Source organism: Filicampus tigris, chromosome 4 (genome assembly GCF_054856515.1).
Source record: "Filicampus tigris isolate MCC_2025a chromosome 4, RoL_Ftig_1.0, whole genome shotgun sequence".
Classification (NCBI taxonomy): Eukaryota; Metazoa; Chordata; class Actinopteri; order Syngnathiformes; family Syngnathidae; genus Filicampus; species Filicampus tigris.
Window position 1 is genome coordinate 18,148,848 of NC_141220.1, and position 15,200 is coordinate 18,164,047.

The 15,200-nt window shown below is 40.6% G+C and overlaps 1 protein-coding gene across 12 annotated transcripts in view; it reads right to left on the reverse strand.

Annotated features, from left to right (window-relative positions):
• megf11 (multiple EGF-like-domains 11) overlaps window positions 1-15,200 on the reverse strand; it is a 108,764-nt gene that overhangs the window by 27,297 nt on the left and 66,267 nt on the right. For all 12 annotated transcript variants that reach the window (XM_086028286.1, XM_086028283.1, XM_086028284.1 and 9 more), the window contains 5 exons: window positions 15,025-15,145; window positions 12,606-12,742; window positions 9,286-9,498; window positions 6,459-6,633; window positions 1,612-1,732 (listed from right to left, as the gene is read on the reverse strand). In XM_086028286.1, coding sequence (XP_085884412.1) covers window positions 1,612-1,732; window positions 6,459-6,633; window positions 9,286-9,498; window positions 12,606-12,742; window positions 15,025-15,145 — 767 coding nt within the window. The remainder of the gene's footprint in view (window positions 1-1,611; window positions 1,733-6,458; window positions 6,634-9,285; window positions 9,499-12,605; window positions 12,743-15,024; window positions 15,146-15,200) is intronic.

Consider the following 15,200-nt stretch of genomic DNA (forward strand, 5'->3'; position numbering starts at 1 on the left):
ATAACCAACTAATGTAATAATTTGGTATGTTAACAAGGCATAGGACTACATATGTTTTGTACCTCTTCCTATTCCCTTTGAACATTTAAACCGAGTTGATATATGACATCTACTGATGATTTTTTTTCCCTTTCTTTCTTCCAACTTTTGTATTAATGTGTTTACATGTTCAATATATCCTGGTATATATATTTTTATTTTTATCTGAATATCTGATTATTTGATTAGAATTTTCAGTAGAATATCCGAATACCAAAATATTCGATAGCTGCAGCCCTAAATAAAACCATAATAATTACTTATGAACAATGCTTACTTACTTAATTTTCCAATCTATTGGCATAATGTAGGCCAAATGCTAAAAGCATTGTATTTTTTTTTACTTGCTCAGGGACAAGTCAATACCTGTGACATTATGGACAAAATGCAATGTTTTTCACATCAAGCCTACATTTTATCAATTCGTTTGAATGTACTTACTACTTTGCAAATACGTTTGAATGAGTTTGCCAGTCGAAAATGTTTACTCCACATTGGCAGTTACACTCTCCCCTTATAAACATGCTTGTGGTGTGTATAACACTTTTATTGAAAAAAATAAGAGAACCTCTCAAGAAAGTGAAACCATGAAAAATGATTGTTTTATTCTCAACCCCCTCGCATATCGGTCAAGCCCCTCCTTAGCCCCAGGAGAGAAAAAAACTCCTGGCGCCGTGCCTATCGGCCCAAAAAATGATTGCAAAACTGTTATTATGCTGCCGTCCTTTTAAAGGCTTGACTTTTAACAAAATGTGTAACACTAATTACGCCGAGTCTTGCTGAACAGGCCAAAAGGGCTTATCGCCATGAGTTATTTATAAAAGCTTGAATTGTGAAATATGCTTTGCTGTCTGTATGAACCTTTTTCAACAATACCTGTACAACAAAAAGATCAGAGTGCCAAGCCATTTGATAATTATTCATCTTTAGTCATTTAGATTTACTCCAATTTTTTTTCTGAATGTACAACTATAGCTTATTCTCTATAAAATGCATTTTTTGTTCATATTTTGGGGTGTCTAGATCACAGACTCTTGAACAGATTAATGTACATGATTACTTCAAGGAAATGTTGCATTGGCTTTCATTCAGTCCGGTTTTCATCAGACTGGAATGGAATGGCTTAAACACAAAAAACCGGGGCTCTGCTGTCAACAAATGTCAATGTTTTCTTCTTTACGCTCTGTGTACCCATCACTGCAATGCCTGTCTTGTCACCATAACAACACTCAGATCTCGGTCAGAATCCTAGACCAGAACTTCTCTCTCAATGCCTCATGGGAGGGAACCACTAACCCTCCTCACTGATAAGAATGATAACACATCCACATTCCTTGGAGTCCTCATTAGACATAACCTGTCATATAGGCCACACAGCAAAGGGCTGCAGAGGCCTCACCTCCTTGAAGAATGCCTGAAAAAAAGTACAATTCCTTTGAGAGTAGCGTGTCACTTACGGCATGAGATTCACCATTGCTGTTGGGCAGGAGGCCTCAAGAGTACTTCATTAGAGGATCAGAAGCAGCCTCAAACGATTTGAAGAGGTAAGCTATTAGGCTACTTGGGCCGTACCTTCCCTGCACATGCAGGATCCGTCGACAGGTGAGCAGGAAGCGTGGTTATGGCAGGAGCAGGTGGACATGCAGCTTGGTCCAAACAAACCAAGAGGACACTCGGTGGCACAGTCTTCACCCTGTGAACACAAGGCAAGAGGAAACAAATTGTATTTTCCGGGCTACAAGCCGCACCCACTCTATTTTTTAGAACAGTTGGGGAAAAATCTTAAATAAGCCGCACCTTTATATAAGCCGCACCTATGCATGTTGAAAACCTTCATATTTACTGCATTTACAGAACGATTATGAACTGTAAATGTACATGTGTGTACCTGAGCAGATTCTTTCCTAACAGTGCCTTTTAACACTGCAGCAACGTTGCTGATTAAAACAGAAGAGAACCAAGAGAAAATAAACAGTACTTAGTCATTTCACTGCCGGCTGCCGTTGCAGTTTGTCAGCTAATGTCCACCAGACTCCACCATCTATTGTTCTACTACATTTTACATATGCATCTTTCTTGTTTTATGTTAAAAAAGTCAGCCAATCTAACACACGACGTGCTAAATCAACAATAGCATTTCACATCGAAACAACAGAACAGACGTAACATCAGCCAATCGCATTCATGTGCACTTCATGTACCTCTAGGAAAACATAAAATCAAAGCATTACAACACCTAATGCAATAACCTAGTGCATGGCGCCCTCTCCTGTTGAACTCCTCCACCTGCAGTCACATCCAGTCAATGCGAAATGTATTGTATTGAATTGTACTGTCATTCCGGTTAGAGTGCCCCGAGCGGTGGAAGAAAAATCCACAGAATAGCCGCACCGGACTATAAGCCGCGGGGCTCAAAATCTGGGAAAAAAGTTGCGGTTTATAGTCCGGAAAATACGGGTAGCACAGCAATAATTGTTGTCCCTAGCTGCACTATACATTTTGAAAATTAGCATTACTGATTCAGCCAAATGAAGATCTCGCTGACAATTCAAAATTCAATATTATTGTGATTGCAAAGGCAGAATTTTGACACAAGTCTTGTTATAGTGAGCATACCTTAAATAAAATCGAGACAATACAATACTATTGAAAAAGTGTACTGTTTCTTATAGACTAAAATCCAGTCACATATACATTATTTATAATGCATGTATGTATAACAGTGATGTATCATGACAATATTTTATTTTAGTCTCATGTATCATTCTCAAAAAGGGTTTTGATCTTTTAAAGCTCAATTAAAGTTAGGGCATTCTATGTGTTCTAAATCTGACAAACTAAATCATTCACATTTAATTGTTACAAGTCAAAAGGCAAATATCTTTGGTAGAAATTTTTTATTTTCCATTACTGGTAAATACTAATCCTAAATCCTAATCGAAAAAAAAAATCATAATTGCATTTTACCACGGTTGTTTAAATTAGTCTTTGCTTCCATTAACAGCTGGCTGATACTCACTGGGATTCAGTTGCCATAGAGACCAGGGCTGATTTCTAGCTTGGTTCTGCATCCTAGAGAACAGTAATGGCTTCAAGGGTCATGTCCTTGTCCCCCAATTATGACTCCTATCGTTTGGTAGGGTCATGCGTAAAGCGCTGGAGTAGGATTTAAGGAATTACCAGCACGCTGTGGCATACGGTGCATTGGAGGACACTTTGAATTTTCTTCATCCTCTGCTGAATGATAATGTTTTGGTCTTGGTTGAAAGTAGGGGTGAAAAAGGGGCTTAATACAACCACTGGGTGGGCAGTGGGATGTCTGGGGATATCACAGACAGTCAGTCGCAGACTCCAAATTTCACATTAATAACACCACCGATGGGAGGATGCTGGCCACTGCGGTGCAGCCTTTAAGCTCCTTATCATTTCGTCTGGTAAAGGACACGCTGTATTGCCCACCATGTCCTCCATAACCTGCTGTCATTTGAATGTCTCTGCTTTAAAGGCTGAGCACTAACTCGTCCTTCCTTAAAAGCCGGAGATCGCAGCCAGTCCACACACACACACACACACACACACACCCACACACGCACACACACACACACACCCTCCCATTGCATAGTGAGGCTTGAGTGACAGGTGACACAATGATTTAGAGTTCCAATTAGGCGCTCACAGGTGCCCCTCTCACTCGACCGTTGGGGGACTGCTGGTCGCTCACTGCTCTCATTATCATTTTGAAATCAGTTTAAACAGGAGGCAGGAGATGCGCTGGCGGGTTGCAAGGGCGGAAGGCGCATCTTAAAACGGCTCTCCTCCCCCCAGCGCGACACATAAAAGCCCCTGTCTGCCGATGAAATTTTGATCAATCGGCTGCAATGAACCTTTGTTCTGCTGCAAATGACAACGTCAGGGCTACTAAGATAATCAGCTCCGTGGTGTTTTTTAAGCGAAGGGAGGACATCATCTGGTCAAGCTGCTGCTAAATGACCGCCGGACTTGACTCAAGCGCTCCAAATGACCGTGTTGATTTCGCTGCTATACTCAAAGCACAGACCTGTGGTCGGGCCGCTCTCAAGAGACGAACTCCCTCATTATCGTCTGATTCGTATTCCTTTTGAGCCGTAGAAGGAATAAAGCATGCATGTGGAGAGTCATTATTCAAACACTGGGCTGTCAGTCTGCCATGCGAGGGAGTAGCAAGACCTTACGTAACAAGCCAGTCAGCGAGGTGCCGATTCGAACCTCCAAACCAGGACGTCCTTGGCCTCCCCACCTTGGCATCATCGTGTAACCGAAGCGCATTTTCATCTCGAATGCCCCTTGCTGACACAACATTGATCTGCTTGGTACCCTTTGAGATTGGATGCAAACGACACTGATAATTACCAATCAGTCTCACTCCTTAACAGTTCATCTAAGCAGCCCGAAGAGCGGGCGCATCTTAAAATTCATGCGGCAAGACAGAAAATGAACCCGTGAACCTTTTGATGAGGTTGGAAAGCCCTGAGAGACGAGGAAATCATTTCTTTTCGCCACCAACAAAGGCCGACGGGAATCTATCTCAGACTTGCTAATGCGGACGCCATTCACATTCGGCAGTGCCAAGAGAATACAGATACTATATGCAGCGCAGATATTATGTGACTACATAATGCTGGGGGTGGGCACTGCCTGAATAGGTAACATGTAATGACTTTGTCCCAGTCGAAAAGAGCATGTCCAATTACCAGACTTAAATCAAGCATGCAGGAGCTCAGTCGACTATGCTTGCTCTGCTCCCCCGATGGGGCTGCAAAACAAAGATGCAGCGGGGAGGCTCGGGCCCATCGGCGGTGAACCGGGGGAAGCTATTTCACCGACAATCGCAGCCGCGACGCCATCATCAAGCACTTTTTAAAAGCACCCGGTACGATAATGATCGGGCGCCATGTGACAAAAGGTTACATGCTAACAGACATCGCGGCAACGGAGCCTTTGTGTTGTGTGCTATTTTTGTTAAAGGTCTCTCTAAAACAACATGACCGTTCCAGCCGTTTCCCGACACGCACACACCAAGCCTCCATATGTAGCGCGTCTGTTCCCATCCGACTCTTGCCCTCGAGGTCTGTTTAATGGATCTGGCAGACCTCCCCGGCGCCGAAGAACAGGTGGAGCAAATTAAGACACAGTCTGCGACCTCGCTCCGTGGCTCAATTCGCCACACAGGCCCGGTTCCAAGACAAAGGCAATTTCTACTGAAATGTTATGTTGCTAGCAACGCACTCTCGCGGTCACACTCGCTCTGTAACTTCAGATTGCAAGACAAGAAACACGCGGCTGAAGTTGTACAAATAATTAGAGCTGCAAACGGGGACAATGTGGCTGCGCGGAGCGGACACGTATCCGATGGAGATTGCTTTTGGTGCGGGAGTACAGTAAATCGCTTGTTGTTTTCACTTCTCTGATGCTCCAAGTGAAGGCACATGAAGCATTCAATTCAATCGAGACACAGCACAAGATTAAAGCCAAGATGATGCAAAAGAAAAGATTCACTGCTGAGAGAGGCAAAGCAATGAAAAATATTTTGCTATGAAAATGGAACTCAGATATTGTCCTTTGCCTACTTCCTTTCTTGGGTGAAGACCACAGTGAGCAGGACAAAATTGTCACTTTACAAATTTATTGAAAAATGAAGGTGACCGACAACATAATTATAAGTCAACTATCACAATTGCCACCATAATTCAACTAAAACAGGATGTCACGTAATAAAATATTGGTCACTGGATAAACAGTGATAATCGGTTCCCATAAGTATGTAATAGAATTTTATATAATGAAATGCACTCCAATTAGTGAGAAGTTAATTAAGAAAGCGTAATGCACAAGGTAATTTTCTGTTTTCTTCTACAATTGCATAAATACTTGGTACCAGTGTAATTCAAACCAATTTTTTGGGGGGAGTTTGGTAGTGGCCAAAGAAGAAACCATTACATTTCAGTGAAGATCTTGTGGATTATTTTCTATTCATCATTACAAAAACTGGCTTCTCCCCCTTCTGTTGGCTTTTATTAATCACTAGTGTGTAATATGCAAAGGACTACAGTAGAAATGTATACTGTGCTCATTATCCGTTCCATTTTACTGCATTTTAACTGATTTCTATGTAAATAATTTGCCTTCACCAGATGGTGCTTTTTTCCCTACCCAGTAGTTTTTCTAATGAATACAGAACAGTTACCTTAAAAAATGGTGTATGAATAAAGTGGTTTCATAGCACTTAAAGAAAAACGGGAGCCTTGCAGCTTTTCAAATTAAAAAACTAGCAGCCTTAACCTTCTGCAAAGTGGACTAGTGGTCAGCACATCTGCCTCACACTTATGAAGTTCTGGGTTCGAAAACTTGGCTTTGGTGCAAAAACCCACACAGAGACTTACCATAAAGCCTGGCGCACACATGCAGGTACCAGTGATGGGGTGGCAGTCAGCTCCATTGGTGCAGCTACACGGCAACATGCATCCTTCCCCATAGTAACCAGGTGGGCAGGTCTCATTACAGTAAATCCCTGTCCATCCCGCAGCGCAGGTGCACTCTCCAGAAAGTGGGTGACAGCTGGAAGCATAACAAGAAGAATAAATGAGACTAAAAAGCAAACAACAGAAATGAGTCCATAAATATCTACGTGTGAGTTTGTGTGTGTGTTAGGGATGCACGATACCACTTTGTACTTACATTTGACTTCACTCATAGATACAGAATGCCAATATTTGATAGTAGCATTGTGTTGTGCAAATTGGTTGAAAATGTGTTCAATTTTTATTGAACATGAAATCAATTTCATGAAAATATAACAGTTTTCATACATAATCAAATATTGTTTAAAAACAAAATGAAAACTTGTATTGAACAGGGAATACATTTCACCCAAATATCACATGAAATATTCCTATTACACTTGCATGCAGATAATACACATAGATCTGATGTAAAGGTACAAAGAAGAACATTATGGGAAAGCAGCAGTAATACAAATCGTTTTCGCAAAATAGGAAGAATATATGTCTGTGAGTATTGCTATATCGTTTTTTCCTGTATTTGTTGCTGCGCTGTTTACATTCAAGTATTCATTATTTTAAGGTTTACCCTGCAACATTGATGTTATTTGTTAATACGTCTTTATGTGTTAGCATTAAGCTAGTGGACTTTTACACAAGGAGGCAATGTATTTGCTGAAATTTACAACGTGTAATGATTTCTATTTAGTATTTTTTTTATTGTAAACTTTAATAAAAAAATTGAAGCAAGTACACATTGACTTCAAGAAACGTTGGTGGTATCATATGTCGTAGTATCAGGGCAATTTCAAGAGTACGAGTACAGATGCTCAGTATCATCATGATGTATCCATAGTGATTGTGTGCGTGTGTGTGTTTGAGAGCATGTGCGTGTGTGTATGTGCATGTGTGCTTATTTGAAATGAATGAGATGTCGCCTTTTCCCCTTCACTCTTCCTTCACACTGGTGACTTCTATGCAGCCAGAATCAGAGCATTAACACGGCATTAACTATGAATGCTTAGAAATTATGAATGAAGCGGAGGTCACAATGAAAAGCTAACTGGGTGACACGGCCGAGAGGTGTTCAGACTTCAGAATGAGGGGTGCTTAGAGCTAAAAATGAGGCAGAAATTGAAGTTGAAGACTAGTCCTTATTTGAAGGCCATTCACCAGAGGTGGGAGTATGTCACATATGTCCAAGTCACAAGTAAGTCTCGAGTCAACGTTACCTTCAAGTCTCAAGCAAGACCCAAGTCACTGCGGAAAAGAAATCAAGCAAGTGAAGTCCAGTCGCCACCAAATTTCAAGTTATTACTTAGTTCAAGCAAGTCGTAAGTCAAGACATTAAATCGTGGTCAATAAAACATATGTTGGAGTGAAAATTTTTTTTTTCACTGATCCTACTACAAAAAGTATTGTATCTCGAAAAATGTAATGAACATTTACATCTCAAAAATGAAATGAAAAACAATTAACTTGTAAAATGAATGTTTACACTTTTATTATTTATTTTTTTTATAGAAGAATGCATGTTATTTTTTCATACTAACCTTTCTAGGAGTGGCACAATATGCTGAATGAGGGTGTAAACATTGGATTTAAAAATTACATATGTTGTTTCAGGTGCCAATCTGTTACCCAAATCTAATTACTGTGTGTAAATGGGTGAATGAAAGGCATGAACTTTGTGCACTTTGTAGGTTGTCACTTTTTCAAGTTGAGTGGGGTTGACGTGCATTAGTTTACGGGGGCGCTGCCACATCAAATATGGCGGGTACGCACACACCAGAAAAGCACTCTGCATAGACTGTAACGATTAGTGCTGTACGTTAGACTCTATGTATCGATGTCTATGCTTAAATAACGACCTGGGTTTTAAACGGTAAAGTTTCAAGATTAAAGTGTTTGTGCTTAATCTATCGCTTTATGGCTTCTCAATTAAATGCAGAACTGACGAAGTATTTGACCAGTGATTGGTGAGTTTAACTGTCGAGCTAATGTTCACAGAGCTTCTTATATGCATCAGATAGATGAAACATATACATGTAGCCGCTCTCATCTTCAAGTTTCAACCCCTGCATGTTGCTTATTGCTTTTTTCCCGGTTTCATCAAAACGATCATCCTTGAATCCAAAGACGTCCCCGCATTTTTTTCTCTCCACAATTAACCGCTAGCAACATGTCAGTGACACTGGTGTCTACGGTGTCCAGGTTTTAATGAATAGAAGCTACTTTCGAAGTGCACAGCACTTCACCTCGTTAAATAGAGGGCGTGGGAGAACTTTTCCATGACGATGCGAAAAGAAACAACACAGTCAAAACGAAACGTTCGGACAGTTTTCACAAACTATCCCACCCCTAGTTACGTTAATCAGCTGTATTTAAATGTCCACAATCACTTTTTCTACTTATTTTTTACCTGTATCCTATTTTTGTCAACTTCAGGAACAAACGTATTCATTAATCTTTCTTTTCTTGCTTTCTTTCCTCCCTAAAAAGACAAACGGTGTTAAAATGCAGATTTAAACCTATAAACAAGATGTAGTTCAAGTCCAAGTCAAATCGAGTCACTAAGATAGCAAGTCCCAAGTCAATGCAAGTAAGTCAATGCCATGTTTTTGGCAAGCAAGTCGCATGTCCTAAAAATAACAACTCGAGTCTGACTCAAGTCAAGCCAAATGACTCGCCATCTCTGCCATTCACTTACCTCACAGTGTTGGTGACATTACAGGGGCAGTACTTGTCACAGATAAGGCCATAAAGTCCCGGGGGACAGAATCTCTCCTGGCAATTGGGCCCTTTAAAACCAGTTTCACACAGACAGGCTCCATTGATGTGGTGGCACTTGGCTCCATTTTGACACTCGCACTTTTGGTTACACTGCGGGCCGTAAGTGCCCACAGGACAGTCGTCCTGACACCTGTACACAGAAGAGATAGAGCCTTTCTTAAGTGACGCTAACTTCAGATGCTATTTACTTTAAAGCTACTCTGTAAAATGAGAAAAAAACTTGAATACATTTATGAGTGTTATAATACTGCAAGACCAATGACTATAAGCTCACATACTGAAATGGCAGTTTTCCAAACTTTTCATATCACTACACACCAATCAGAAATGTGCTTTGTGTCTGGGTAACCCAAAAATATATAAAATATGACCATAACATCATCGCATAGAAACAAATAAGAGCACAACAAATGACTGCATAACAATGAATCAAAAAGCACTTTGCCAAGAAACGGCCTGCTTGATGATTAAAGTGACCGGATTTTGTACAATATTTTAAAACATATTTTCCCTAAAAGGAAAGCTGAATAAGTAATTGGAAATTAAAGCTGTAGCCTGTTGTTTGTTGCAAAAGTTTAGTTTGCTACTGCCTCAGAGTTGAAATCAATCTTTAAGTGGAATTTATGAACAGTCGCTTAGACGTTTAAATACAGTAATGAATGTTTCATTCATATTGTTGTGGGGAAAAATGGTCCAAAGCAACTCCCTGTAGTAAGTGGCTAGCACTTCAATGTCTCTGCAGGGCTTGGAATTTGTAACCATTATCACTGCTAAACATGAGTGTGTCTTTATTCCAGACATAAATGTAGTAAAGTAAAAGTGTGTTTGAATGCTCTGGTCTAATAATAACTCCTGACTGGGCTGAACATTTTCGATTCAAATAGCTAGTTAGTATGAAAGTCGATATGACTGCAAACTACATATTTTTAAATGAATATCTTTCTGACAGTGTCGATCAAAACTGAGTGTGATCATTTTTGTGAAGATGTCTATTGATTTGGAAGGTGTGATAGGTGGGGGTCCCATGACTTGACTTAAGTAGGACTTAAGTTGCTAAATTTAGGACTTAGGACTTGCTTGGCTGAAACATATGGAAGACTCAACTTGACTTGACACACAACTTGAATTAGACTTAAACTACATGACTTGGCAAGTCTTGCCTGTTTTTCTAGGCAGTTTGCTATTTGTTTTGCTTTTGAAAGAAAAGTCAGCTTTTTGGGGGGAGTGTGTAAACACCTAAGCACCCCACCAGTAGACTATCATGGATGGAGTGGATATAAGATATAAGGATATAAGGACAATGTTTTTTGCAAAATGCAAAAATTACAACTCAAAGATAAGAGACACAATGACTGCGACATCTTACTTTTTACCCCTCACTACAAAACTCACAAAGACAGATAAGCTATGTTGACTTCACAGTTTAGCTAACCAATAGCCGCTCAAACATTAACTAAGCTTCCTGTTGGTTATGCATTCAATTGAGAAGACATTAAAGTAATAGACAATACGCAGACTGGTTTGGTACCATTAAAAATGTGAAATTTGAATGTGTTGCTAACCAGCGCAGGTACAAACAGTGAATACAAAGTGGCTAATGCGCGAATATTTTGGCTAAGTTCACACTGCATGTCTTATGCTCGGATTCTATGGAGAATTTTTTTTTTGTGTAAGCGTTTACATCACATATTAAATGGGAGCTCAGTCCGTCGAGTGTGTGAAGAGATTTGTCCCGAAAGTGGCCCGCATGTGCAGAAGAAGAGACAACATCACTCGCAACGTGGTATTTACGGAAGTAAATGTGGTCCAGTGTGTAGGGGCCACAGACCTATATTTTTACTATCTCATATCTCCAGAGGAGCTAGAAATACAGTATTTTGGGTGAATGAGGCGTGGCTTTTCGATCTCATTTCATGGAGATGTTACTAAAGGTGACGTCACGTCGTTATCGTCTACGTGGCTACTACTATCACCACAAATGTCCACTTTACGATTCATCTTTCAAGTGGGATTAAATTGAAGTTAAATATAAAGCCAATACCGTTTCTCAAAACAACTTTGCTGATTCACGGACAATCGAGCAGTCTGTGTCCCCGCCTTTGCGTAGCACATGATGACGTCAAGGACGCATATATGCGACATGGCCGTTCATACTGTGGTGGCATTGCAAAAAATCGGATACGTATCCAATCTAGGACATCATATGAAAGCGTCCCAGGTCGGATTTGAAAAAATTGGATCATAAACAAATGCATAAACAAAAACACATACAGGTTGCATACAGGCAAAAAAAAAATCTGATCTGGGTCGCATTTCCCTACGGTGCGAACCTAGACATATTGCAACTGAGCAAGATTGTGTGACTCACTTATGACTTATGAAGCAATGACTTAACTTGGCACTTACTTGGAACTTAAAAGTGACAACTTCAGATTTACTTTATGCTTGTATTTACATAACTTAGAGAACTGCCACCTCTGGCAGGCGTACCTCAAGAGGTGTGTGGATGTCTACCATCATACTGTATGTCTCTTTATGATAGGCTGGGTCAGACTATTCCTAGCAGGTTAATTCACTCATCTCCGACAAAACGAATGAGCGCAATTTGGCAAAAAATAATAAGGTAAAATAAAGAGCTTGACAAGGTTCCCATCAGTGAGACAATTGCCTGAGCTGAAGTAATAAAGCCAAGATGCTCTAGGCTCCTCCGGCAGACACGGGGAACTAAAAAGATGTGTGGATTTCAATGAGACTTTAATAAAAACCCATTACTTATAATTAATGACCAGAGCCCAAACAGCATGTAGCCCACCGTGAGATCAATGGACAAGTTGGGAGTAGAGGAAGATGAAGGCTGGAGACATGAAATCCTGACCGCTCAGTTTGAAGTACGAGATTAATTAAACATTTACAACACTATTGGACGCGTCCAGCTCACCTTGAAATAGAGTAATGGCTTTTTTTTATAACAACTTATTTCACTTGAGAATGGACTTATTCAAGCGTTTCCGTTCTCTTTTAAAATAACAGGTTGGTGCCTCATTAGGAAGTCAACAAAGAGAATAGGTCAGGAGGAACTTTACAGGGTGTGTAATTGTCAGTGTGAAACTGTCACTCTTTGCGCGGAATATCAATATATTATCCCATTGTCTAACCTATATGCAAAGTGAGCATAATAAGCATCACATTGTATCATTTGTGCGTTATATTAAGCTGTTCGGCGTGTCACGGTGGTACCTGCGACCGCTGAAGCCAGCTGCACACTGGCACTGGCCTGTGATGTGGTCACACAGGCCGCCATTGCGGCAGGAACAGTCTTTACTACAGTTGGTGCCGTACTTGCCAAGTGGGCACAGCTGACCACAAACAGAGCCCTGTGAAGAACAGAACCATATGAGAGACATTATAGAGAGACTATTCATGTTTGTTCCATGCAGGGATGATTAATTTGGTATATAATTTCATATTCAACACTTTGAGGAAATTTTATATTTTGAAAATGTGTAACTTCTGAAGTTGATCGGACTGTCTAAATTGCCCCTAGGTGTGATTGTGAGTGCGGATGTTTGTCTTTGTGTGCCCTGCGATTGGCTGGCAACCAATTCAGGGTGTCCCCCGCCTACTGCCCGAAGACAGCTGGGATAGGCTCCAGCATGCCCCGCGACCCTTGTGAGGATAAGCGGTATAGATAATGGATGGATGGATGGAACTTCTGGCATTGAATTTGCATATAAATGCATAATAACTTTTGCTGTATTCCTGCAGCATCAACAGATGCCAGTGCTGGAATGCTTTAATGCTTAATGGAATGATGTAAAATGTTGTATGGTTTGTGACTAGGTGGCATTATTTAAAATGATTTGATGAAATATGATGTGTAGGTATAATCCACAGACAGAGGGATGACCTCATGATGATTCATGATGATCCTAATTCGTGTTATCTTACCTTGGCACCTGAGTGTGATTGTAGCCATTACTGTATTAGTACATAATTGATTTTAGTGCAGTATGTCGACCTTTTATTATGATCCACATCAAGATAATTATAAGTAATATTTCATTTAAGGATGAAGGCGAACACCGTTGGTTCGAAGCCTGTCATATATTATTAAATATTCATATTACACATGATTCATATGCTATATAGTCTACACATTATTACTGTGAGCATGCTATTTCAGTTCTTTTTGTCAAAATAATTTAGTTGTAAAAGATACATAAGTTGACATTTAGTAGCACTTTATGGGCAAAAAAATAAAAATCATATTTGGAAACAGGGCGGCACGGTGTGCGCCTGGTTAGCACGTTGTCCGCTTCACAGTTCAGAGGTCGTAGGTTGATTGGACTCTCTAAGTTGCCCCTAGGTGTGATTGTGAGTGTGTCTGTGTTTGTGTCTGTGTGCCCTGCGATTGGCTGGCAACCAATTCAGGGTGTCCCTCGCCTACTGCCGGAAGACAGCTGGGATAGGCTCCAGCATGCCCCGCAACCCTTGTGAGGAGAAGCGGTATGGATAATGGATGCATATTTGGAAACATATCTCAGTCATAGAATCATGTGATGTCTCCAAGCAAAGAAAGGTAATGATAGTACTGTCAATATTTAAATAGCCATCCATTCAATTTCTATAGCGCTTATTTTGTTAATTGATTTATCTAAAAAGAGACATATTGATTAACATTTGTATGTTATTATGACAGATTAAGGGCATAGGATAGTTTCCATCTGTAGTCCCTTAGCAAGTTGATGTAACATTTCAAGTTATGTAAAGTTCTATAAGCGTTAAAATAAAGTAATTCATTATCCCTCATGGGAAATTCATCTAGGGCACATGATAGTGTGGCATGTTTGTATTGAAATGTGGAGCATGTCAGGCAAGGGATCTACAGAAATGAGCTTGTCCCCTACTCAGTGTGGATACTGAGCACAAGAGCTTGTTTTATAACTGGAAGTGGGGGAGACCAAGGCAGTGGACCCGCAGCCTCCAGTCCCCACTAACCTTGTGGGAAAGAGGGTGGTGGAAAGGCCTGTTAGTTTGGGATATGTTTAGTTATTTGTTTCGAAAGCGATATGGATGTTGGAATGTAATTTTTCTGTTGGCCTACACCGACGCTTCCCATTTGAGAACATCGTCTGGCACCGAATGAGTGAAAGATGATAAAAATAATAACTTGTTCGATTAATTTCTACAAAGATTCAGACGGATTGATGCACACTTTTGTCATATTTATGAATGAAATGTGGTGAAATCCACCACAAACGTATGAGAAGCTCAGAATCCATCTTCCTGCGCTTCAATCAAATCCATCGTAATCTTACGACACTTAGACATACTGGTCTAATACCTAGGATATTTTCTGTCACCAAATCGTCAGGTGCACCGGGGGAGTGTAATAGAAATCACCCGCGGTCGGTCGGAACACCAAGAAAAGCACAGCATTGTCTGCCAAATTCCCAAACACTGTAAACTAGACTTGCCCCGGCACGAAAATGAAGATATACGGCAGTTTTTACGCTGCGCGAACGTGCGCCGGTCTAACAAAATAGAACCCTCAGTGTGTATACTTAAGTATAATCACGAAAACTATGTCATAAAGGTCATAACATACTGTAAAATGATTGATGAACATTTTCCAGAGTTAATTCACGGGACCTACCGTCCACCCTGCACGGCACGAACAATCCCCAGTGATGTGGTGACATGTGCCTCCATTCTGACAGGGGCAGCCTTGCTCACACTGCGGCCCGTGACTGCCGTAGGGGCAGCGTTCTCCACAGCTGCAAACCGCACAAGTCAACAGTCAGACACGTAAAAACTGCTGCAGATTTCAAC